Source organism: Pogonomyrmex barbatus, unplaced genomic scaffold, assembly GCF_055798465.1.
Source record: "Pogonomyrmex barbatus isolate J1 unplaced genomic scaffold, ASM5579846v1 scaffold3, whole genome shotgun sequence".
NCBI lineage: Eukaryota > Metazoa > Arthropoda > Insecta > Hymenoptera > Formicidae > Pogonomyrmex > Pogonomyrmex barbatus.
In genome coordinates this window covers 19,442,662-19,469,275 of record NW_028297127.1, presented here as the reverse complement: position 1 = coordinate 19,469,275, position 26,614 = coordinate 19,442,662, and the positions used below count along the sequence as shown (strand labels likewise).

The window sequence follows — 26,614 nt, the reverse complement described above, 5'->3', positions numbered from 1 at the left end:
AATTCGTCGGTTCCAATCGTGTGATAATGTACTCAATTTAATTTTAAATGATAATTTTAAATGATGACCTTTGATACGTGCCGATCCAACTATTTTTAATTGCGGATTTTCCCTACAAAAACAGTAAAACCATATAATACGTCTGTCGAAATATCCAACAGGAAGACAAATCTCTCTAATTTGGTTTGTAGATAGGACAATAAATGGGCTTTTATATTTGGTTCGTAATAATACCCGACAATAACGAATAATAACTTTATTTCGTAATTCCGTATGGACCGCGAATATCGCGTAACGACCGATATTTTTATATATCGTTTCCGACGTATAATTTTTGATTGTATTTTTAATTAATTCCGCTTGAAACCCGACAAAAAATTATCCTGTAATTTTATTTCACTAGCGTACTACGTATTATATATTACATATTATTACTGCTGCTTAATTTAATAGTTATGCTTGTTATGAGAAAGAAAGTGATTAAAAGGTTAGACCAATATATAAAAAATTTTTTAAATTATCTTTTTTCTTCTTTCGTTTGTTTTTAATTTAAACTTTTTAAAGAATATTTCAAAAAAACATTGTATATCACAAATTAAAAAAATTGAAGTTATAAATACTTTTGCATGAATGTATCATGCATCGAATGATTCTGTGATAAAGCCATATCCATAAATCTGCTTTTAAAAAGGGCATGTTAAATCGATATTCAAATATATTGAAGTTGATTGTTGTCGTTTTTCCGCAATGCTGATTGGTTACCTCGTTACGGTTACTTCGTGAACGTGTAGCTATCATCATAGAGATAACATTTTGATAGTTTGTCATGTACATCGTACGTATCTTATCCATCGCGAATTGCAAGTTGTATAAAAATATTTTATTTTATATTTTTTTGAAATAATATTTTATGACCAATTAAATATTGAAGATGTGCAAATAATTTATTTCTAACATACGACAGCTACTCGTAACACGAAGTGAATATGTACATAGTCGCAATACAAATTGATAAAATTTATCTGAATTTTATATTTAATTGAAAAATATATGATGTTAAAAAACAAATAACGCGCGCGCAATGCGCCTTTGTGTATTTAATATATGAAAATGTGTAATGTCGATTTTATTTTATATTTATAACTCTATATATATATATATATAAAATGTATAATTTCACTCGTTTCATCCGATATTGTTTAATGCTTTCGATAATATTAAGAAACCTTTCGTACATACTGTTTTTATATTTATGAAAAAAAAAACAATATATTTTTTTAATTCTAGAAATCATATACTATTTTTCACTATTACATTCATCTAAACTTTTAAATAAACTTTTAAATAAATCTAAATAAGAATGATAAACAAGTAGCACAATTCTTTGTTCAACAAATTCAGTTCTATAGTCTTCGAAAGTTTTTACTTTAGATAAATGTAAATTCTTTCTCTCTCTCATTGATTTTTTATGATCTAACCTGTTAAATTATTTTCTCTCTTTTCAAGAATTCTGTTTTCGATAGCGAACAGAACGCTAATTTTACTTTTTGGACTTCTTTCTGACGTTATACAGTCTCATAATCGATTTGATTCAATCTTTGAATTTATCGAGATCCTTATCAGTCTTGTAAAATATTCCTTTGACGAGGATGATTTATTAAGATTATTGTTATCATACATTTAATCGAGTTCTAAATAAAATATTATATATATGAAATTTGTCAAACATAATTGTGAAATTTAAACGATGAAGAATAATTCCAAGCTATTTATGGAATTGAAAAATTTCTGAAGTTAAAGCTTCGTAAATTGCTTTCGATGAGAATAATTGTTACTAATTATTTAAATTATATTTCTAGATAATAAGTTCCGCAATATTGAACGTTTCCAAAAACTTTAATATAGAGAATTGCAGTTAATATAGAGAATTAGGAATATGAATATCGTTCAGACCGTTGCAAAACCTGAACTCTCTTTTGGCCATTCAATTACGAGATCTCGACAGTATTTCCTGCACTAACGAGCGAACACAAGCAATACTCCCTTCACCCATCGCAATTTTATTGATTTAATGCCGCACTATTTGTCTCCGCTTTTGTATATATAGCATTTTGTTGATTATTATCGGGCGGGAATATTTTTATCATTAATATACGTATTTATACAATTAAACTCACAATTATAGAACTTCAATATTATTATTTCGATGATCGCGTATTATTTGCGGTGATAATGCTGGAATAAATAAACAAAACTTTGTCTTGAAAAATACGTACGATTTTATAAAAATAATTAAAACGTCAAATTTTTTTCATTAATTTTACACATTTGCGGAATACTTTTTCTTACATATACTCTTTTTGAATGTCTAAATTAGAATTTTTAGAAATATCCTCCTTCCAAATATCACAAGAAAGAACTCGTATTTAATGCAAGATAAATAGACGAATAACACGGCTATCAATTACGTAATTGTAGAACAAGACGACTTACGATTTTCAAACAAATCCGATTAAATTACAGATAGAGATATATCTCATCCGAGCAAATCGCACATTCGGCTAACTATAATCGAGGGAGTCGAGTGCTGCGGCACGCGTTTCATGTGATGCACTTGCGGTTGAATGTGACCCTTCCCCCCACCCTCTCTCTCTCTCTCTCTCTCTCCCCCCCCTCTTCCTCTCCCTCTTACCGGCCGTTGACGCACGCCCGTCCCTTGGTAGAATCTCCAATTATGAGTTCTCGACACCGGTTACGCTTCACGGCAAAAGACCGCATCTGCGGGGGAATTTCTGAAACCTCTTGATCTCATAACCGACGTAGCCTCTTAACATTCGAGATCGATTGTCACATCCCGCGGGGATTACCAAGTCCTTTGCGTCCTTTCGCACAAAGGATTCCGATTGTAAATGTTGACGCAGTACCGATTCGATTGGTCCGATTTCGGTATGGCTTTGTCAACGAAATGGAATATCTCATGTTGTTGATATCGCGGCGACGAAAATAATATATTAGATTCACAATGCAATTCACTCTTCAGATTTGTAAAAGTTTGTAAAATTAAGCTTGAGATTAAATTTGTTTTACGATAAAGTATTTTAAAAATATACGTGATGTACATAATATCACACATAATATACATAATATATGTATAAATATATGCAACGATATAAAATAAAATAATTAACATATTTCGTTAAATAACGGAATAATATTATTACAGGTTCATATTTTAATCATTTAAAATGTTTTTATATAATTTTATCTTTTTATTTTTTTTTTCCCTTTACCAGGTTCTCACTCACATACTCACATATGCATTTATAATAAATCGAATAATATGCGCTCGACTCCCTCCCTCCCTCCCTCCCTCCCTCTCTCTCTCTCTCTCTCTCTCTCTCTCTTTCTCTCTTTCTCTCTTTGAACGAATAGCATTACAGACTGAATAAAGTTTACGGAATCTTTCTCTGTGACAGTAGCTTGACGTTAATGGATTTTAACTGTTATTATGTATACAGTATGAGTAAGCGTTGTGGCACTCTTAGTGAGAATAATGCAATTTCTGTGCTCTCCAACAAACAAGTTCCGTTGTGTCTTGCGAATCTCTACATGTACCACGTTATATTATAGTACGACAGAAAGCTTTTGAGGCATTATCGCGATGTATACATATGAACCACATAAATCATCTTCTTTATTTTGGGAAACGTGAAACTTCAGGCAAGTATCTGGCGTAAAAATACTCAAATACTTTAACCATCGCCATTTATTTGCGGCCCTACGGAGAGAAATCCAAGCCTCATTGTCATCCTAAAATAATTATACGAAGACTAATGCCTCGTGAAATTCCAGCCAGTCGCTCATATGAGAATATCATGCGAGGAACGGTGGATTATACTGCCGTCGATGGCGGGGCAGTAAATTTACTCGCCGTCGGAAAGTGTCGCGCGGTCGGAATTTGCGGAAAGACGCCGGGGCGACATGGAAGAAAGTAATTTAGATCGCTCCTCAAAGGAACCCTAACTTTGAAACGCGCCACGGAATTACTACCGTTGGATCGTGAATCGGGCTTCTTGTTGTAACTTAGACTGAACGGTTTTATAAGGATTCAGGAATTTAGACGGAAATAAACGTTCAAACCGGTGTATTTTGTCACTTGTAACGCAATAATTGTTCTGTTAACTAAAGAAGATGCTAACTAAACACTGCTAATTCTGTACATTAATAGATACATAAAAATAAAGGATAAGGTTATATCATAACTTTTAAAACTTGTACATTTTATTAACATATCGGCAGTTATGTCTGCAATATCTTATCTATAACAACGGTTCGTAAAACTTGGTGCAAAATTTTTGCAAAAAGTTATGCCCTCAGCCGCAAGGGAGATCGATGCATCAACGCGATGATGCAACGCGTGTAACACGATAAACTGCGACGAACGGTAAACATGATATCGTCGAGTACTTGGTACAAAAAAAAGATCGCAACTTCAGCAATCTGTTTTAGTTTCGGAGTTAATATTCCTCCCGAGGACTAAATGTGCTCCCGCATGTTTACGAATGTATGTAACTCTGATATACATTGTTCCGACATCGTACGCTGACGCTAAAAGTAAAACGACTATCAGGAAATGGCATCAGGAGATGCCAAAGTTGGAGGAACGAATTTAGTTCGCCGTGATCCTCTAGACGAATTTACGTACAATCATATTATAAACTGCAGTCATTAAAAAAAAAAAAAAAATTTCAAAAATCCGCGAAATTGCAAAGTCCGAGGAATCATCGCGCTATACTTTCCATGTTGTTAAAATATATTTACGAATGTCTCTCTTCACCGATGTGACTTAACTTTGGTCTCAATTTAAATGGCTTCTTATCCTCTTTAATTATAGGAATTAAGAAAAAGTAAGGAAACAAATTAGCCCGAGAGTTGATTTGCATTGATATGAAATGAACGGGAGAAATCTAAAGAAAGCGATTCGACACAAATTCTCCTCCTCCTTATAAAATGTATTTTAAACTAATATGCAATGCGTACGTGTTATTTAAACAACGTGAAACCTCTTTTCGTACGAGAAATAAGTTGGCACGTTACTACCAACAGGAATTCGAGTCGATCATTAATGCGTCGTCGAACGGAACTCTCTTACACGTCCGTCCTCGTTGTATTACGCAAGCACGCAATAACTTCCACCTGTCCGTGAGCATCGTACGTGTTCTGAATGTTATTCTAGCGGGAATAGATTACGATTTTATGGAACAAACGCTCTCTCGCTGTCTGCGAATGGTATTATACCATCGAGTTATGTCGTCTTGATATACCTTTCACTCAAAATATAAATCGCACGTTTATATGATCTGACAGTACCTTAGTTGACAATACAAAACAAAACGATAAAAGGTTGCCTCGCTCGGAAGATAGATTTTTTTTTCTCCTCTCTTCAATATGACAGTACTGGAAAAGAAACATTATCGACGGAATAAATGCGACGAGATCGATTAATTTTTTATAAAATCATTCAAAACTACTATTTCTCAATGTAACTAAAAATATGAATTATTTTCGTAAATTGCTATTTGTCGCGGTTTTCTGCAAAATATCACGTATCCTAAAACTTATTTAAACAGCTTGCGTACAAGTTAAGTAGATATTTGTCGTTCAAGTGCACTCCCGTGCACACCGATCGTTCAATTTCATTTTATAGAAAGGCTGAAGTGCACCTGAGACGAGAGACGGCAACGAAATCGCGTTCGCGCTCGGCGGAATCCTTCACATCTATCGATTTACAGAGAAAATTTGCGGAAATTTCTATCAAACGTATACTTTACAAAAAATAATGTTTACTCGGTAGAATATCACGGCAGCGTCAGATAATTACGACAACAGCGCTTAAATTATTCTCAATTCTCATGATGCATATTGCAGATACATCTTCCATCTATTTTTATCTTATCTCTAAAACATTTTTTTTTAGAAGGCGAATATTCTCTTAAATTTTAAATGCGTACGCTATCGGCTAAAATATGACCCAATTTTTATGACTCACTCCGTCCGGATGATATTTCGGCACGCCACTCGGCGTCGTGTTGCTCCCACAAAATTCAGCAAGAACATCCTGGAGTTTCCGCGTAGAATCTGCAAAACAATTAACACTTGATAATTCATTGCATTATACGCTATTGAGTTATATCGACATATTAAAAGGAAGTAATAATCATCAAACATTCAAAGATCTAAATAATATATCTCTTAATTAAAAGTGTTGCTTAATAATGTTAAGCACATTGAAAGCGAAACTTTGGATAAAGAGATTTTTGACGACATGTGAAAAAACAAAAATTTTACAAATATTTAACGTACTCTTTGTCTCTCTCTATCTTGAGAATTGGAAATAATTTAATAAACTTAATATTCTGGCGAATAAAAAATATAGCTAATAATTACTGAAATAAATCGCAATATTTCGCAGGAAGTTCTTTTCTCTCGTATTATACGATTCGACAGTGTCGACGAATGTGTGCACGAACAAGTTTGTCATTGTTTCTAATAGATTAGACGGAAAAGAGGGAGGATGATTGATCCAACCATCTTGAATTCAACTGTTTACAGAAGAAACAACGGCGATAAATTGACTAATAATAGGAGGCCATTGGCCTAATCTACCCGTACCGACGTCATAATGCACTTAACAGACTGGGATATTTTTGGGCGACTACTATTTTCGAATCGATTGACGACCACGATGGATCGTATTCGGACGGTCAGATGATTAACGCACCCAGCTGAAATTCATGTTTCCGTCTCGATATCGGCCTGCCTCGCGTAACCGCTGACGATTATTGAACGATTGTTTTATATCAGGAGAACGTTTGCACAAATAAATAAATAAATTGCTTGTAGATATTAATTTTGTGATTTTTCACTCGAAAGGTACGGTACAGTCATCGCATTGAATTTATTCGGATATCTGCAAAAGTTTCTTCAAAGAAGAGAGAGAACGCACAGCCAATAATGATAAATAAATTTAATGTTGATTTTGTTGAATCTTTGATTCGCGTAGTCGTGATTTATAATATTTTTGCGTTATTTTTTTTAATTTCCAGAGAAATGGGGAAAAAAAATCTTTATTCCTAAGATTCCTATCCTCCAAGAGATATTATAATAGTATTACTTTTGTGATCTCTCGTTCATCCCACAATTTTTCTACTGTGAGTCTACGCTTGGCGTTCTATAAGACGTTGCCCTATTTCGAGTAAAAGATCACCCGGGATGATAGCCGCGTTATGGTAATGCCGGTATAAATTTGTTGACGAACGATAGCAATTCGTTCCACTTACGCGAGAAAGTGCGACAACGTTTGTACGATGAATTAATGCTTCCCCGCGCATGTTGCTTCTTCCCGAGGGATATGCCGGGCGTTGCTACAGCCTCACATCTCTGTCAGCCAGACGTAAAATACTGGATGGTGGAACACCTGTATGTCGTCAAGCGCGCGATGGCGAGGAGGCTTGAGGAGGTTTATATACGCGGAAAATTCGCGGCGCGTTCACCAGCGACCGGAGTAAATCGCACGCAAATACACAATGGAACGACATGTATTTCATGTATTTTCGAATCTATTATATCAGCGAGATTATGTAATAGGGCGGCTTTGCTCTCGTGCTTTAATTTTAATTCTTCATTACGAAGAGTTTCTCGAAATCGCGCCAAATCGTTTTTACCCGCGCGAAAATATATCTACGAAGCTTCCGGAAAATTATTACAAACCACTAATCCAAACATTTTTTATTAAAGTCAATGCGAAAATTATATGTAAATTACCTGTAAGTTATTTATTCTAGTCAATATATACGAGGTTTTACGACGGAAAGATACAACATTTATATAATGCCGATTCGATATTTGATATTTTTCCGTCCACACACGATAGTATTTACATTTTACATCCATCTTGATGTATTTTTAATGACTTTCATTCAACAAACTTTCTATTGTTGACTTTTATTCCGCATAATAGAACAGAACCAATTACCACTTCATTTCAGTAATATTTAATTGAGTTAAGTGCTATCTGTAATTAAAGATAATGCCCTTCGCATTCATACATATTATTCCAGAATATTCACTATAGCAAACGAATCCCATGTAATTTGTAAATTAAAGGTGGAAAGATTCCGTATAAGATTGCTTTGAGAAAAAAAAAACATTTCACCCTACCGAGAGCATCTCGAAACGCAAAATATCCCGGTCAGACCTTTTTATACATTTTCATATTTTCTTATATGTACCGCACGTACAATAATGGACAATGTCATTATATGTCTTTCGTTGTTCAAATAACTTAATTTTCCGCGACTGTAATCCAATTTGTGCGACGGTAGTCACCCGATAGCGCGCCATAACACTTCACTTACTTCCATTCACTTACTTCCGCAACGGAACTTTTAAAGAACGCAACAGGCATCACGAAACATTCATCTGTATTCAATTGAGGTGAATTCGCGACAGGTCTATAAAATTACCGCGCATACGATTCGAATCCGGAACAAACAAAATTACGCCGCGCAATTTGATTCATTCGCGCGACACTGCTCGGCTAATTAGACCCAAAATTACATTTTGAAAATGAGAAAAGGGTAAAAGTAACGCATTGGTGTTGACGTCGAAGTAAATGAAGATAAAATTGCGACGGACATCATTCTTTTCTTTCTTTTGTAAAAAATTATCCTGGCAAATTTACATTATGTAGAATATCGAAACAATTTGAGATCTGTTATTAATAAACTCGTTTACCGATAATTAGTTAAGAGACTAATCTTCCTCAAGTGTCCGCAAATTAATAACAGCCTTCTAACGCGCATATTAAGCCAGATGTATATAAAGTTGCTCGTGCTAAATTTTGCCGACGCTAAGTCAAAGTTTGTTAAACTTCATCAGCAACGCAGACTTTGGAATTTATGATCTGTAAAAAAATTTCAAAAGGGAAGGAGGAGATCGCCGAGCTCTCCGTTGCGATTTATCCGCATTATTTTACACGTTTCAGCACTTCCTCCTCTGTTTTCTCCTTTTGTTACTTACAAGCTGCCAAGTCCTGAAGTTGTTGAAATTCCGCTGGCGAGAGTTTATCCCAGTGAAAGGCCATCCTTACTTCTGGTCTATGTGTCCCTCAGGACGAGCGGCCAGATATTGGATACTGAAATTCGTCACCTGCAAATCAAAAGACATCGCTATTTATAAAATGCAATTGGCTCCCGTCATGTAGCTTCGTAATTCAACAGGATTTTCAGATGGAATAACGAAATATTTCTATTCTGTATTTTAAATAATTGGCGACTATTACTCTTATCATGAAAAAAATATAGTATTCGATAAATTTCAATTAATTGGTTAAAAGAACAAATTATATTGCAATCAATTGTGTCGTTACAACATCAAATCAATTTTATTTGAAATTTTTTACCTTCTTTAAAACTATCAGAAATTTTTTGAGCAGGAGAAACTTATTAAAAATAATGATTTAAAAATATTTATTTATAGTCCGTTGAATTACGTAATTTAGAATGCAGAGAACGCGACACATTTAACGAAATCAATATAAAAATAATACGTTGACGCAAATAAGGTAAATTAATTAACAAAATAATCGAATGTCATGTCAAGACTCGTTGTGATTAATGAGGTAAATTAATCCGTTAAGTCAACATGTAAGCGAGTTTGCTGTTGATTTACTAGTGGTTTATATTAATATAGTCCGCTACGATCTCGCACCACACGTTCGTCGTGTATCAGTTATTCGTGCTAAAATTACAGATTTATGGTCGCTGTGGCCGCCTTTCTCTCGGTGTAAACGCGCCTATGCAAGAGAGGAATCCGAAGCGATCGAGCGCGTGTTTTTCCCACAAACACGTGGCGGCGGCTGGACACATGCTCTGTCAGCGAAATCCGTAACGTCCGATGAAACTCGTTCACTCGCCGCTTTGAATAGCCGGTATCTCCCATTTCACTGTACTGTCTTTAGCTGAGCACGCAAAAGATTTATCCGCAAAGAAAAAAAGCCAGCACGATATTCGCGCGTCCAGCGGACACGTAAATCGGACCTTTTTTTCGAAATTTCGTGTCGAACAAACAACTACAAAAGATTAAATTTTTGTCGAAATGAAATCCGTAATAACCGACTTTGACCGAAATCGATACTATGCGTTAAACCACATTTCTGTCTTTTTTTTTTTTTTTTTTTTATATGTAATCAATACAAGTTTTGAAAGAATTGTTCGATCGGATATTAATCGTTATCTCGAGCGATGTTAAAGGTACGATCGATCGCACTTGCGGAGATAGATGACGAGAAGGAAGAAATATATTCTTATTCTTATCAACGATATTGTATCAACGATATTAATATATAAAAATCTTGTAATAATAAAAAAAAATTATTGTAATGTAATAAAAAGATGACATTGAGCGTTAACTTTTAATTTCTGATCGTAATATTAATATTCTATTAGAAAATGCAATTTAATGATTCATGTTCCATGACTTGATAACTTTGTATTCTGAAAATGAGATTGGCATTCCTGATCAAGTTGTATGCTATCAATTTCAGGAATAGTTAACCACTTACGCACGAAATAGACTTTCACCAGCTTTTGCTTATGTACAGGGAAATTACATGGTGAATGGAATTAATCTTTTATAAGAGCGTAAAAAAAATAGGTTTGCCCTAACTATATAATATTAATGTAGATCGAAGCATTTTAAAAATTAACGTGTGCATTCAATGCATCTATCATAAGATATATAAAACTCTAACTCTTTTACTTTTTTTTTCTTAAAAATTATACATTATAAATATAATTGATATGTCAAGCTCGTGTAGATATATTGTATAATATTAAAAGAAAAAAGGCCAAAAAAAGAAACGAGTACGAAGATTATAAAAGTTTCAGATAAAATTAATAATCAATAATAATAAGCAATACATTCTAGATCCTTTCATACCACGCATATATTTAAAAAAATTTTTTATATTTCATATTTTTTATTTTATTTATTTATCTACCACACTGTTTTGAATTAATTATTGAAGAAGGATCAGTGTAGCCCGAAACGTTTAATGTTAATGTATTGTCAACTTCTTTCTTATGCGTTTTTATTTCAATATATCGCTTACTAATTTTATCTAAAACTTTTATAGTGCTTTTCGTGCTTTTTTTTTTTGATCTTTTTTCTTTTAATGTAATTACACGTTATTTTGCAATTTTAGTGTGATATTAATTTCACTTTAAATATTCTACTTATCTAATTTTTAAATTTGTAATATTCTAATAATATTCTGTATAATTTTTAAATTAAATCAATTTTTAAATTGAAGCATTTTGATTTTTCGATCGTGTGAGATCGGGCGCACGGGTAGCGTCGCGATCAGCTCCGTCGCATTACTCCATGGCAGGATCGCGACGAGTGTTTGGAGACACACGACGATATAATGCCACGTACAATTAGTAATTACCGAATTACGTGAATAGTTAGCTCTTGTAACAAGCGACGGATAAGCGGATACTCGAAGCGACACACGTGTCTGTTTGTCGAAACGAGAGAATCCGACGCGATTCACTCGTTGAAGGTGGGAAATCGACGTGACGGGAAATGGGAGTTAACTTACTTATAAAACTTATCTGAGGCACTATAATTACTTCTCGAATGTAATTAGCTTCGTAATTCGACGGCGTTTGTGGAGGTAAAATTTATCTTTCCGGCTCTCCTCTAAAGGTCTAGAGAAAACATTGGATCAACGCGGAAATGCGATCAATTGCTAAATAGCGATCTATCAATTTCGTGGTTTGATATTTGTCAATCACGTAACGTTTAAATTTGGCACGTACTCGCTGATTCAATTAAAACCTCTCTATCGCTCAGGACTCGACTGTTACGTTTAAAATTTGCGAGATGTCGCGCGTTTCACACGCGGAGCACATCGCTTTGTGCGATCATATTTTTTCCATCGCGGATAATTAACTCCGGGAGTGTCAAACGAAATATCGCGCGTATTCGACAGATTGTTGCGCGAGCTATCATAATTAATCGCATTTATGCGAGTGAGTGTTGTATTAATATCCTAAGGGAACAGACCTGAGAAGAGGAGAAAATCTAAGAGAGGCATCGAGCGACAGAGGTAATTTATTTAATCAAATTATTATTTGATTTATGATGTTTAATTAATCATCTTAGTTAATCATACTTTTATCATTTATCGGAATTACTCGTTTATTTTTATCTAGATAAGATTTGATGAGATTTAAATAAGAATTAGAGAAAATAACTTGTGAAATTTTATAAAAATTTATGCTTAAGATATCTTTCGGAAATTATTTTAAAATTATAATTGTTGAATCTTTTATTTGTTTCTTAAATAGACATTTGATATAAATAATTATAATTCATAAACACAGAAAATTCAACACGCGCGCAATTATTTTTTGAGATATCAATTATTTTATGGGCATTGCTACAATTTGGTTTTTGTATTTATATTTTATAAATCAACATATAGTTATAACTCTGCTGTTGCGTACTCTGCGTTGGCGAGTGCTAAATTACATTTTATTTTAATTCGAGGTAATGGATCTGTAAATATTATATTGTGTTAGATAAAAATAACATTGCACAGATTTATTACCTTGAAATGAATGAGATTGGACAGATTAATACAAATATTTAATTCTCTGAAATATGCATATTATCGTCCGTTGATCTATTGTTTATACGAGACGTACGTATACGTTTATACGAGACGTACGTATACGTTTATACATGCAAAGCATATTATATAATGTATATTATTATTATTAATGTGCAATTGACCGATTTTGTTCATTAACATGTTTGGTTTTATTGCGCACCAGAAGAGTAATTACAAAGTACTATCGTTTAAAATTTTGAAATAATTTAAATTTGCGCTTAAACAAAAAAAAGCTGAGAAATTTAGAATTAGAATATATTTAATAAAATGTGAAAAACAATAATTTTTTAGAGAAAACTCTTTAAAAAAATTTTTATTTAATATATTTTATGGACGAGAAGATTGAGACAAAATGTTAAAGTATTTTTTTATATATTAAAATAAATATATTATAAAATATAAATATAAAATAAATATTATAAAATAAAAATAAACTAATCGGTAAAAAACTGATTTTTCCCAAAAATATTTCTAATAAAATAAAAAGAATTTGCGCTTGACCTCTCCAGGATTAAATATTATATAAATGAGCGCAAGAAAATAATATTCAGAAATTTTTTTGAATATTCATATTTTAGCAACATGAATAAAAGAATGATCGTAAATATTTCACAGTCACATAACATATGATTTATTTAATAAAAACAGAGTGATTGTTATTAATATTATTTATTACTACAATGCGCCAATTTTATATTTCTTTCGTAGTTTATCCGAGGAATAAATAATTTAAACTAGAAAAAGCAATAATAACGACAGATTGATTCGCATATAGTCACCTATGCCGAGTGCACAAATTCTCTGTAATACCAATTAAATAATTTTATTATTTATTAACGGCACGAATTATCTTCTCGTATTACAATTTTTCATTTTAATTAATATCTAAAATATGTTATTTTAATTAATATCTAAAATACCATTAGAGTTTTATATGATGGCTGAACACTCTATATAATGAGAATATAGAATATGTAGCGCATCCGTGTTTCGGTGAATTCATTTACATAATACAATTATTGTTATTATTCGAAGTATTCGGCATTATAGTTCCAGAATGTGAAAATTCTCTACGCGCAATATTAATGCTCCTTTTTAATATTGTACAATATCATGAAAAATAAAAAGATAAACACAGCTTGTTGCATAATGCTCAGTCATTTCAGATATTTAATAGCGACGTTGTCGCTCGGTACTTGTCTGGAAAATTTTTCATACATTCTTAATTCGTTGAATATTAAATCATAAAAACATTTGCCGGTTCACGTACATTTCATTGTTTCATATCATAAAAAAGTTAGTTAATCTACTTGTCCCAAGTACTCGCTGAATGTTGTACCGATGAATAACGGATTTGGGCACAAGCCGGATGTGAGCCAAATTAGCGAGAGCCGCCGGTGCGGCAACGATTTATAAAGCAAGAGTTCAGATAAACGAGGCGAATTAAAAGAATTCGGTAGATTAATATTGGCGGATTATCTTCGCCGTTTCATATCAGAGACCCATTAATTGACGGCGTATTGATACAACGAGCATAATCAGCGGACGCACGTCGTGACGCACGTTTGCGCTAATCCCGATGTATCCACCACGTAATATTTCACTACCGAGGGATAGCTCGATCGCCCCGTCCCATCTCCCCCCCCCCCTCCTTTTTCATCACACGAAGATAATATTCATCGATAATCTCATCCGTATTACACAATGCGAGTATATGCATCGCGAGGCCGCGGAATTCGGATGCGGACGCATCCGCGCGGATCGTCCGCGCGCACACGCGCGGCTTCGCGCGCGACACGCGGGCGTGAAATGCAGCAATTTTATCGCTCCGTTGGCTTCTTTCCTGATTTACCGCCCGCTCCTGCTTCTCCTTCGGGTCGCAGCCACGGCGTGCTCGGCGTACGAACAAAATGCCCCCAATCGATGCGGCGGTGTAATTAGTCTCGCACACGAATCCGAGCGAAGGACTCGTTCGGGATGCAGTCTCGCGTGGCCGTTTAATCCCCCTCCCTCCTCCCCCCGCGGAATAAATCCCCGCGCCGCGGATGACATGATCGTGAAACTTTTTCGCGCGCGACGGCTACTTTTGCCGAAATGGAAATACAGGGAACATCACGCTGTTTCGGAAACGTATACGAGCTCGTAAAGGAAATCCGACTTTCAAAAGATATGTATGCGGTATACATAAATGGCATGTACGCATAAGCATACCAATTATTGCGAGAACATTCGCATACACTTTCAGAAAGGATGTGTTTTTTTTTTTTTTTTTAACGTGAATCTCTTATTTGCAAGATTCGTAACAATGTGTACGAAAGTATAAAAAAAAAAATTTGTAAAACTCTTTTCAATCATCTGCAGCGACTGTAAAATCTTCTAACGAGAAAATATTGTTTTCTACGAATGGAAAAAATGTTACGCCCGTTTGTACAGTTTCCCATATGTACAATTTTTCTTCCGGTTGACAAATTGCTTCCATCAATTGCAATAACGTATTGCAACTGATGGAAAACTGAAATTTACAGGTTTTTTTCACACGGATTTTCACTCCTCTGTCGTGAATATATCGTTATATAATTATCCCTCTCCGCGTTTTGGAAAAAATACGCGTTCGAAAAAAATTTATATTTTCTCTAACAGAAAAATTTCAGATTAAAAACTTATTTCCCTCGAACTTCTATCTCGATCGGAAAATATCCGCGAGAAAAGTTTAAAGACAAATTGTAGATAAAAAGAACTATCCCGCTGATCCAATGCATCATCCATCATCTAAATGGGATGAATATTCCGCGAGAACTCGGTAGAACTCAGTCGTAATTACTAAAAGCATTCTCGCGTTGTCGCATTTTGCGATTTAATTTATCCTATTTTTACGACCTGACGTAGAAGCCTTGCGCTTCTTCTCGAACGTTGCGGGAAAATCGTGTACGAAGCGATATGTCTCGCGTTACAACATTTACAACGACCGATATGAAACCGTCGACGGAAGGTGTAGTTAAGTAAATTTATTATCCTGTCTCAACAACCGAATGAAATATACGTCACGTCGTCAGCCAGTCGTGATAGGATCGTCGTCCAGGAAGACAGGCGCGATCCGCGATATATCAATTGCTCGGTTGCAATATACATGTATACGATGTATAACCTATATTACTCATTGGCATTTAATTCAAAGTAATGTATGCTACGCTATTTACGCTGCACTTTTATTTTGCGTTAACCGTGTTAACGAATTCTCGAGCAAATCTTACCTGAGACTCTCGAAATTCAAATTATATAGAAACATTTATTGTCTATGTTTAATTTCATTATATTCAGTTTACTTTGAATTTATAATTGCAAATGTAATTACATATAACGAAAATAATGAGCTTGGAACCTTCATTATATTCCGTATATTTATGTCGGTTTATTATTTCAATAAGAACAAGGACAGTTTTAGTTCGTAGCACGAATAAGCGACGTTACTTACAGAATACTTTTGTAGATAGGAGATTTCTGCAATTGACAAAGAGTAAGGCCGCTACGAGACTGCTCGAGAGAGAAATATGGGATAATATGTCATGTAAATTATGATACGACGCGAAAATACGCTAAACTTTCTCTCAGAGGGACTTATTTCCGATGACGAGACAAATGCGTATTTCTTGAAATAGCCAATATATTCAACTCAATCGCATGCGTTCTATTTATTTAGTCGCTTAATTATAATTTATATAAAATATAAACACACTAACATTAACTTATAAAGACTTATAAAGAATATAAGACTGAAATACTAATTAGCTTCAATAATTAACGCGCAGTCGTTTATATTATAAATGTTTTAATCTTTAAATTGTTTTATTTATTAAAATTTAAAAATATCCCTCTTCGCGCATCTACTTTACGTGAGTATTTTTTCATGATTGAAGTATAAATATCATTCATTTTCGCTTCTCTTCGTTTTGTTAATTAGAAAGCGTTCGCGAATAGCGAATAGTCGATGCCAACGAAAAAAATAAAATTTAAGAGGCGGATCAATAGCCTAAGTGAAAAATTCTCTGTCGCTCGTTCGCGCTGGTGACGCGCTTGGGACGATAATTGATTTACGATAATGCCACAGTGAATATGCATTGCTCTGAAAGCGTGGAGGATTTAACGGGAGGATACATAAAGTCCAACAGAGTCCAGCCTATCTTTATTCTCTCTTTTTTTCTTTCTCTATCCTATCCTTTCTCTCCCTCTTTTGATAGTTGTTAATAATTCCACGCTATTCCGTGACCATTATGTACTCGTAATTAAAATCGTGTAGAACTTTATAATCTTCATAAAGACGCTCGTGTGCACTCGTTAAATAAAAGAAAAGGGCGATCATATAATCGATTGACGGTAAAACATGGAATCACCTGGCTATTAATAATTATTTCCAGCGAAGAAACGTTCTAGTTTCAAACAACAATCTTGGCAAGAGATATTACATCGTCAGAAAATGTAAGCTAATAATGTATGCGATAAACGTGAAAATAATATTGCCTATTTTTGATATTAACCATTGAAGTTGTAAGTCACAGTTTTGTAATCCTTTTTATTTGAACTTATTAAAAAATAATAGAATTATAGTATTACGTAAAAGAATTAAAGCATATGTGATACATCTATGAGAGATGAAGTAGCGGCAAAGCCCGAGATAAAAAAAAAAGATCTTGGAATTCTCTAATAAAATAATAAGCTTCTGAAATATTTGTCTTTCGAAGAAGCTAATGATCTTCGTATGGCGCTTAATAGTTACGCATTGATTGCAATTAACTAGATTAGGAGGATAATTAGGGCATCCCTCGAGGCACGCCTATATATACTACATACATACACTTAACTCAATGCGTCACAATAATGCGCTTATGTAAAAGCTTAAAATTAGTGGTATTGCGTATTGATTGTGTATATATATATATAAAACACCAAAAAATGACAAATTATTATATCGCATACCAAGAATGACATTGTGAATGTAATCACTAACAATAATTTCTTAATATCATTGTTATTATTAATGAGATAACATGGTTGATATATCTTTTTTTTCAACTATGTCCCTAAAACAGATCGAAGATCGAAGATAAAACAGATCTGAAGGATGTCTTTTAGACCAAATTCGCTATTAGTTGTCATTATTCTAAGTATATCCTGAAAATTATATGAAAATGATACACAGAAAGATGTATAAAAAATGTTCTCTCAGTAGTGTTAGATATATTTACAATACATTCAATACTAGCATAGAATATTCGAATATCGAATAATGTACTGTTATGGCCGTAATATATGCGCGTTATTATCAAAGAGTTGCACGTGTCTGATTTTACACATTGATAAAGCTTAAGCAAGCACAAATTGCACTATAATTAATCAGTAAAGATATACTCATTAAAGAAAGTACAATACAAGCCTTCTCGTGGATTATGTCTTATTTTCAAGAAAGATGAATTGCTCTGTATATATATATATATATATATATATATATATATATATATATTTACCTGGTTTACATAAATGTAACTTCCACGTAGCTTTAATTGTTGTTTAATCATGTTACAAAGGCACTTCTCTTCACTGCGACAGTTCTTTGTCAAAAGGTATTGGTCAATCCGTGAACGATTTCACGTTGTTTTCATGTTCATTTCAATTGTAAATGCGCAGACAACTTCACATTTCCGAGCACGAACGGAAAATCGCAAACGATTATACAAATAACACTTGTACAATTACGGGCTCCATTTCTGTAAGCATCTCGACGATTCGGTAATTGTGCTCCCGCTGATAATGAGCGGCGCGCGCGGTAATGCATTTTCGAAAACGTCAATTTGCCATTTTTCCTCGTGAGAATGTTCCACCTCGCTAGTTAACGATAACTGGTATCATTAAGAGATTAGATTAGCATTATCTAAGAAATCAGTCTGTGAAATCCAGCCAGGAGGATTAAACGCACGTCAACAAGCGCGTGTATATGTATTATAATGCGCTCGTAGCTGCATAAATATGCTAATAAATCAATCCTCGTCGTGGGAACGATGCAAATAGCAACAGCGTTGTGTGTAATCGAACATGTATCTGTTGGTTGTGATTCAAAACGTAGCCGATGTTAAACTACGCAAACTTGTGTTTATTCGATGCCATTCCGTGCGGTTATCTGATAACGTACCAATGGACACGTTACGAACATGCAGTTCCGTTGCGGTAACAAGTACTCGATACATCCCACTATTTGCGATAACTCGAAAACCGTTCTTTCTTTTTTTTTTTTCTTCATCTCGATCGCGCTGCGTCATCACGTAGTGTGTCGTATTTGCGGCCGCAGAGAGATAACCGCTACGAAAGAGAGTCCGGCGCGTGTCTTTTACACCGTTCTACGTCCGTCTACATTTCACTTGTAATAAATGAGATATTAATGCGATAAAATATTTCATGCTGTAATGAAATATAATAACGCAACGTGTAACATGATCTTACGATTCTACATTTCACTTGTAATAAATGAGATATTAATGCGATAAAATATTTCATGCTGTAATGAAATATAATAACGCAACGTGTAACATGATCTTACGATCTTTTTTTTCAGCATAAATAATAATATTTACATTCTGATAAAACGTAATGAAACACAGATTCCCGTGAAAGGTTTCCTGTTAGCATGGCAATAAAAAAAAAAAAAAAAAAGAAAAAAATAAAAAAAAAACATCAGATTTCCGGGAAATATCAAAGCCGATGTATGCATCCGGATTCGCACGATATCACCCTTCATAAAAAATTTGAGACTTTGCACCTGACAGTGCGATACGAGAAGCGTATTTAATATCGTTTTGCGCGTTTGAATTTAATATCGTAGATCATGCCCATTGAGAGCTGATTGGTTACATCAAAGCGATATGAAAATCAAATTGCAACGCACGTATCGAATGTGTCGTCTATACATATACACGTATTTACACACGGGAGTATTTAATCCTATGCATCGTTACAATTTATTCGAAGCGGACGCGTAAGTAAATGTACGAACGGCAAAGTTATTTGTACGGCGGTTAAAGCGGCTTTGTGATTTTCGCTCTATGTAAATTATCTCGTTAAGCGCCCTTTTCGATTGCCCCATCGATAAGAATATCGCGTAACCGAACGAATCGTGGGCGCGATTAAAAAAAGAGTTCGCGGAAAGCTTTGTAACACAATGTAGCTCTCATTTCCTGGGAAATATAAATTTAAAAGCGCTTCGGAAATGAAGAGGTCTTCAATCGGTCTATAAATATTCCCGCGGGTATTTAGGGAAGTTAGATGGAATTGAGAAATTCAGTTTCCGGCCAAACGCTCGGCTTTTGAATTTACGGCCTCGCTGACGATGCGGGACGATCGATGCTTGTAAAAACAGAAAAGGCTTGCGTGGCGGACGCGCGTGGCGAGCGTACGCGCGCGAGGGAGAAAACTGCCGAGAAAGATGCGTCGGGGGACGCCACGGGGGCCTTTAATTAAAAACAGAGGCTTGGCCTCACCGCGCCGGATGTCGTCGAGAGGGCGGGATGAATTACGAATGGCGAAGTTTATTCGGCGTGTATTTTTGTAAAAAAAAAAAAAAAAAAAAAAAAAAAAAAAAATGTAATGAATTTTCGCGATTTCTGGGTCGTCGTAAATAAAAATCTGGACTAAACCGACCTCCGTCTCCGTATGGCGTAGGGAATAATGTACGGCACGGTTTTTATTCTGTATATGAACTGAAAAGTGCAATAAACCAAGAGGCAGATTTATTGCCGTCTCGTTACACGACACCGGTATATTTTAATAACTTAATAATTTTTGCAAGAGAGAAGAAAAGAGAGTGGCACTGTTACGATCGACTTACACGAACTTACATGAATAAATTCGCAAATATTTGCTATGTTATAAATGTTTATTAAATCACTGTCTGAGTTTAATTTGTACGATCGTATGCAAAATAATTTCTCTAATTATAAGTGGGGCAGTCCATAGCAGCTTGTATATTAATTATTGGGGCATACCTATTATCCTACAAAATTTTAATACAGAATAACTGTATGTAAGTGTAAGGGTAGTTACAGGAATTGCTCGGACGGACCTTAACATGCCTGTAAATGCCATATTTGTTCCTGCGTTGTACTTTATTAGTGAATTATTCCAGGTTAAATACGATAGTAATTTACGGGATTAAGGATAATAACACAGGAATTTATGATTTGAGCTTTCGCTTCCCGGATCTAATATCTTTACATACGAGGTCAAATGCGAAATGCGGCTCGATATGATAGAGAATAAAGAATACATGCAAGTTTTATGTGCGTTTCTCTTTAATTAACATGACGCAATCAGGAGAGATGCAAGAAAATGTTCTATTGCTCGCTTTAATTAATTATATAGTTATCTGAAATCGCGTTGTTGCATTAAGCTCAGATATGTATAATTTATATATATATATAATCTTTAATAAAATACATTTGTCAGTAAGAAAAATACATCCGAGCGAGCTAGACAACCATGTGTCCAAACCAGTAAATTAATTGTTTAATTACTTTGTTTTCTCTCTCGATGATCACTATCCTTTTCGCGAAACGAGAGACTCCTGATAATTTTGGAATACTGCTTTTCATCGTATCTATTAATCTACTTAGTACTCGAAGGCTCGAAGTTCTTAACGAGATGGTTCATTCAACTTAATAGTTTTCGAGGCAAATTGCGATATTGTCAATAACTACGGGTTACGTAAAGTATCGTTTCGTGATTACTGCTTCGTGACGCTGTGTAATACAAGTTGCGTGTCATTATATTGCACGTAATTATTATTTATTTTCATAACAATTTAAGCGAGCACAATTTAAGGGAAATAATAATTTATTACGTTTTAATTAAGATAGATAAGTTTATAAAATATTTATCCATAATATTTGCAAGTACGAAACAATAAACGTGGACGATTAATTAAAATATATTGTTAGTGACCTAAATCTAATTTTAATGCAATTCCCGATAATTAACGAAAATTTAAAACAACATAAATTTTTAAGATGTGCCATCGACAAATTGCGTTTAACGCGCTGAACGCTTTTGAAACGTTGAGAATTAGATTAACGTTATGCTATACATATTTCGCACATTACGTGTGCGCATGTGTGTTCTAAGCTGTTATGTATATCCTTCTTGTGCTATTCCAAGCCACCCTACATTAATCTATGCTAGCCTAAGGTGCTTACTTTAGCTTGTTCTATGCCACATTGTATTGTTCTTCCAGAGCAATACTATCCCACCGCAATGAGTGTTCCATGTTTGCTCTACATTATTAACACACTAATGTCTCATTAAAATACATTTAAGGGCTAAAAGTTGGATCGATATTCCTTACAACTGTGTCAGATAGGCGCTTTTCTGTAATATACTTTGAGCGTAATTACGGGGGGGGGGGAAGGGTGGAAAGGCCAAATGTACAGGCGTTATATCGCGGCAGCGAATTATCTGTGCGCGCTTTAAACGAAATAAAAATTAATTCCGACACTTCCACGTGTCTCACGTATACGAGATTCAAGAAATCTTTTTTTCCCTCCCCTCACTTCCTCATGCTGGAAGATCTGATTAGCCGTAGAGAATCATGGAGTTCTTATCGCGTTGAGACGCACAAGATCAAAAGCGATCTGTTGAAAAGCTGCCGTCGGTGGCAGCAGTGCCAAGGAGGAGATCCGAGGGCGGAGAATGCTTTTCTGTCGACGGAGTGTCGGAGGGGGGGGGGGGATAGACTGTGGTTGTGGGGAAAGGGTGGAAAGTGCCACAGGAAGGAATCAATACGTACTAACCGTCCGGAACACGTTTGAGCCGTTATCTCGGCATGTGACAAGATCGTACGACGGCACGGGGGTGGGAGCGAGGGGAGGGGAAATTTAAAGAATTTTGATTCTCCGAAACGCGTCTTTTCCCCGTCGTCATCGTCGATAAAAAATAATCTCACCTCTTCTCATAGCCCGCGGGGCGTCGAGACACAGGGATAAATGAGCGCGTTCGATGGTTGCTCCGCGATTTTTCCGTACTTTTCTCCCCGGCTCGGCTTAAGAGCTCTTTCTCTCTCTCTCTCTCTCTCTCCTATAAGATCACCCCTTTGTGATAAGTGATGCGATGCGCACTTTCCTCATTGCAAATTAATTATTCAGCGCGAAGACGTTACTCAATGAACGCGAGTATGACGGTAATATATTACTTCGGCGAATATCGGCGATGGACTTTCCTGTCCTTCCTTTTTCATCACGAGGGTTGGATCATAATTTACGCGATCGGCACGTTCTTTTTGTCTCTTTGCGATAATATAATTTTAAGTTTATTTTCTTAATTTCCGTAGTTTGAAATTAATGCAAATCTCGAGGCGCCATCGCCATGGCGGTGGCAAGGGTGGCTGATGGTGGTGGCTTCGAGGTTAGCGATACACCTCGACTCACAACATAAACTGAACGTCCTCGTTTCGAAGATTTCAACGGGACTTAAAAGTTTTCGCGAAGAATACAGGCCGCGATACATCAAAGTTTGCGCACGTATAGCGAGGAGCTTTAAAATTCAACGCTCCATCTGACGTTAGCACTGACGACGATAAGTGCACAAACCTACGACACCCGCAAAATATCGGGTATCGATACTTCAACCTAGCCTGAAAAGGCAAAAGTGTCAACTACATTTTTTTCTTGGTACTCGTACTCGGCTCTGTTTTCCGACACTCGGGGAATTTCGAATAAAAATTGCTAACTCGCATTACGTTAAAGCGCGACGCCACGCCGCGTCGGTCAGATCAAGTGTATATTCGGTAACCACCCCCCCGTGCAAACGGCTCTTTAGAAGAGCACCGTTTGAGAGACGGTGACGGCGAGATGAAAGGATTTAAAATCCTTAAGTTTAATTAACTTCTTGCTTTGAATCTGCCTGCGCTCTTGGGCGCGCGGTGCGAGAAAACGATTCCTCCTCATAAGTATAAATGAAGATTCCATTCCTACCTCGATTCCATCTCCGCGTTCTGCTATTTTAAAGTTTACCGTCTCGGGATGGAAATTACTTTTACTCGGAAACTTGCGCGCGAAGCGGCGAAACTTTATTCCACTCTAATGCCGGTAATTCCAATTTAATATCCGCGTATTGCGGTCGGCGCGAGAGCCGAAAGAGGAGCCGACGTACGGCCGAGGCACCTCGTGTTAAATCGATTCGATAAACGCGACCGTCGCCCACTAGCCCAATATTCCTCTCATCCCAAGGGGAAAATAGCCGTTCGCGCCGTTTAAGCCCGCGAAGAGAAATGCAGAAAGAAATCAGAAAATACATGCGGTATCATCCTCGAAGCGTCGCATTGCTATTCGGTGCACATGACAATCTCGTAATCAGCGCAATCAGCGATTGTCGTACTCGTGATTGAGACCAAGAGAGACGTGGCTCGCGTACTCTTATTAAAACTTCCGGCTCTCGAAAACCGGATTTCCTGCAATAAGTTATGGAGCATATGGACGGGGAGAGACCGGGGAGGGGGGGGAGGGAGCAGGGGGGACGAAATCGTGATCCCGTGCGCGTGCTCGTCGGTTGGTCGAGACCATTGATAGTCCGCCCGGGCGAACAGACGAATCAGCAGAAGAAAATTTACGAGCTCATCCGTAAAGCGGTTTAAGGCCGTCGCGGACGATGCACTTTTTGCCGGGAGAAGGTCGAAGGTGGATCCAACGACGTGATACAGCCGTGTACCCTCGTGCAGCAGCTTCGTGCGACGATAAATTTCTGACATTTTGTCGTCATCTGACAGCCAAGCATTAGTCGATGAATGATGGGAACTTTCATAACTTTGGAATGTCTGCTTCTGTAATGGCCAATTAGATCATCAAACATTAATGGTCGTTTTCACATTCTAGACGACATGAGAAGCGAAGCGTCGAGCGTGAAAATTTTGCTTAAAATCAATAAATACTACAAACATAGATATTTTATTGATATTTTACGTATGCCATTTTATATATTAAATTTTTTTTTTAATTTTATCAATTGCTGAAAACAGTGATAGTTTTGTACACTGTTTATTTTTAATTTAAATTAAAAATTTTTTTTTATAAATGATTAAGTGATTATGGCATCTGCTGCATCTCAATTTCCAAGATATTATCAATTATTTGTCCAATTATAACCTCGAAAGATACCGAGAAAATCTTATGATATCGATCTCTTGTCCGATAAAGATTCCATGAATTGATACCAATATAAGACGTTCGCGTTGCCAGCGTTCCAGAATAATGGATAAAAAGCACATCGCCAAGTCACCGCTCGAATGTCAAAACATGAATAAAAATTGAAATGTGATTTCGGTATGAAAAATTTGAAAAGAGGCATTCGAAATCGAAGTGATATCGCTGAACAATACCCAGAGAAACGCTGCAAAATATACCAAACCTGAATTGCACAGTTATTAATATTGATATTTGATCGCAGTATCGATATATATCTTCCGTAATATTGCCCCTCATACAATCTCGCGATATTAGTTTCACAATCGTGCGTGGGACGCAGTCGGAACAAAATCGACGTTACAACGTTTTATTGGTGTGGCACGGCACGTAGAAACGAGATCTCTCTCTCTCGCCCGAGGACTTTCCGAGGTATTCTCGCAAGAAGCGCTACGTGTGATTCGTGATAATGGCCCGCAAATCCATATAGCGAGCGTGAAATCATAACCGGCCGTTTATTAGGAAGCGAGAGGTGCGAGAGAGGACGGATTTTAAAGGTTCGTCGTTCGTGCTCGAATCAGATCTTTCCGAGGCGGCGCGGAAGAGAAGCTCCGTGAAATGATAAGGGACAGAAGTGCCGGGGGGGGGGGGGGGGGGGAGAACTGTTTGTTTGTACATACACGGGCGTAGATGTGTATATACGTGTGAGCGTGTTGTTGCGTGCGGATGTATCGTCAGAAGGAAACTTCTTCCGCTCTCGCGACCGACTTTTTCTCGCCGTTAGTACGGCGGGGCAAAAGTACTCCAAGAGTTTCTCCTCCCTCTTTTTCTCGGGAAACCGTACACTTCCGTGCGCACTCGATGCTTTTTCAGCGCGTTTTACTCGCGAGATGATACCGAGAAAAGAAAAAAAGGACGGAAGAAAAAGTTAATTTGCGGTATCCGTGGATGTGCGAGTTTCAAAGGAAATTTGATCCCTATCTGCTAAGGCGATTTCAAAGAGACTCTCCCGGCGATACTCATTCTTTTCGCTCGTTCAATCTGTCCCAGTTGCGAACTTGTGAACGGAAACCGAAGTCAGTTTCGACGGACAGGTGTCATCGGCCTGTCCGACCGGAAGTGCCGAGCGTGACGAGCGTCGTTCGATTGCGAAGACTCGCGTCATATTCGGAAGGATGGTTCCAAAGTGTGAAGAAAATAGGATTTTTTTTCTAGAAATCATTGTAATCGTCGTTTGTTATTACTCGACGGACTGCTCGTACGAAATGTAACGTGAAATTAATTTTACGCGGAATAATTTACGATACGACGCGTGAGAGAACGTCTGTTTGAACGAGAAATTATTTTCTATAATGATACATAATTAGAGCGAAAATTATCATATATATTATATATTATACATTCTTTTTCATACTCTCCGCGAAATTATAATGCGCATCGACAACGATAATAATTTTCCTTTGGCGCGCAGCAGCTAAAGGTTGAAGTTCAGAGGAACCAATTTGGCTTCAAAATGTTTGACGAGGTTACAACATACATAGGTAATTTGATTTCACGTGCTGGATTATGGTTGGTCGACATACGCTAAGAACACAATGCGGCTCTGCGTGCGATTTAACCCTGTGTCCCATGCATAAACGTTAATGCAGACGGGAAGATTAAG

At 36.2% G+C, this 26,614-nt stretch overlaps 1 protein-coding gene across 2 annotated transcripts in view; it reads right to left on the bottom strand.

Moving 5' to 3' along the window:
* Dgk (diacyl glycerol kinase 1) overlaps positions 1 to 26,614 on the bottom strand; it is an 86,036-nt gene that overhangs the window by 36,196 nt on the left and 23,226 nt on the right. For both annotated transcript variants that reach the window (XM_025217511.2, XM_011633872.3), the window contains exons 2-3: positions 9,082 to 9,210; positions 6,050 to 6,138 (exon numbers count right to left, since the gene is read on the bottom strand). In XM_025217511.2, coding sequence (XP_025073296.1) covers positions 6,050 to 6,138; positions 9,082 to 9,145 — 153 coding nt within the window. In that variant the 5' untranslated portion in view covers positions 9,146 to 9,210. The remainder of the gene's footprint in view (positions 1 to 6,049; positions 6,139 to 9,081; positions 9,211 to 26,614) is intronic.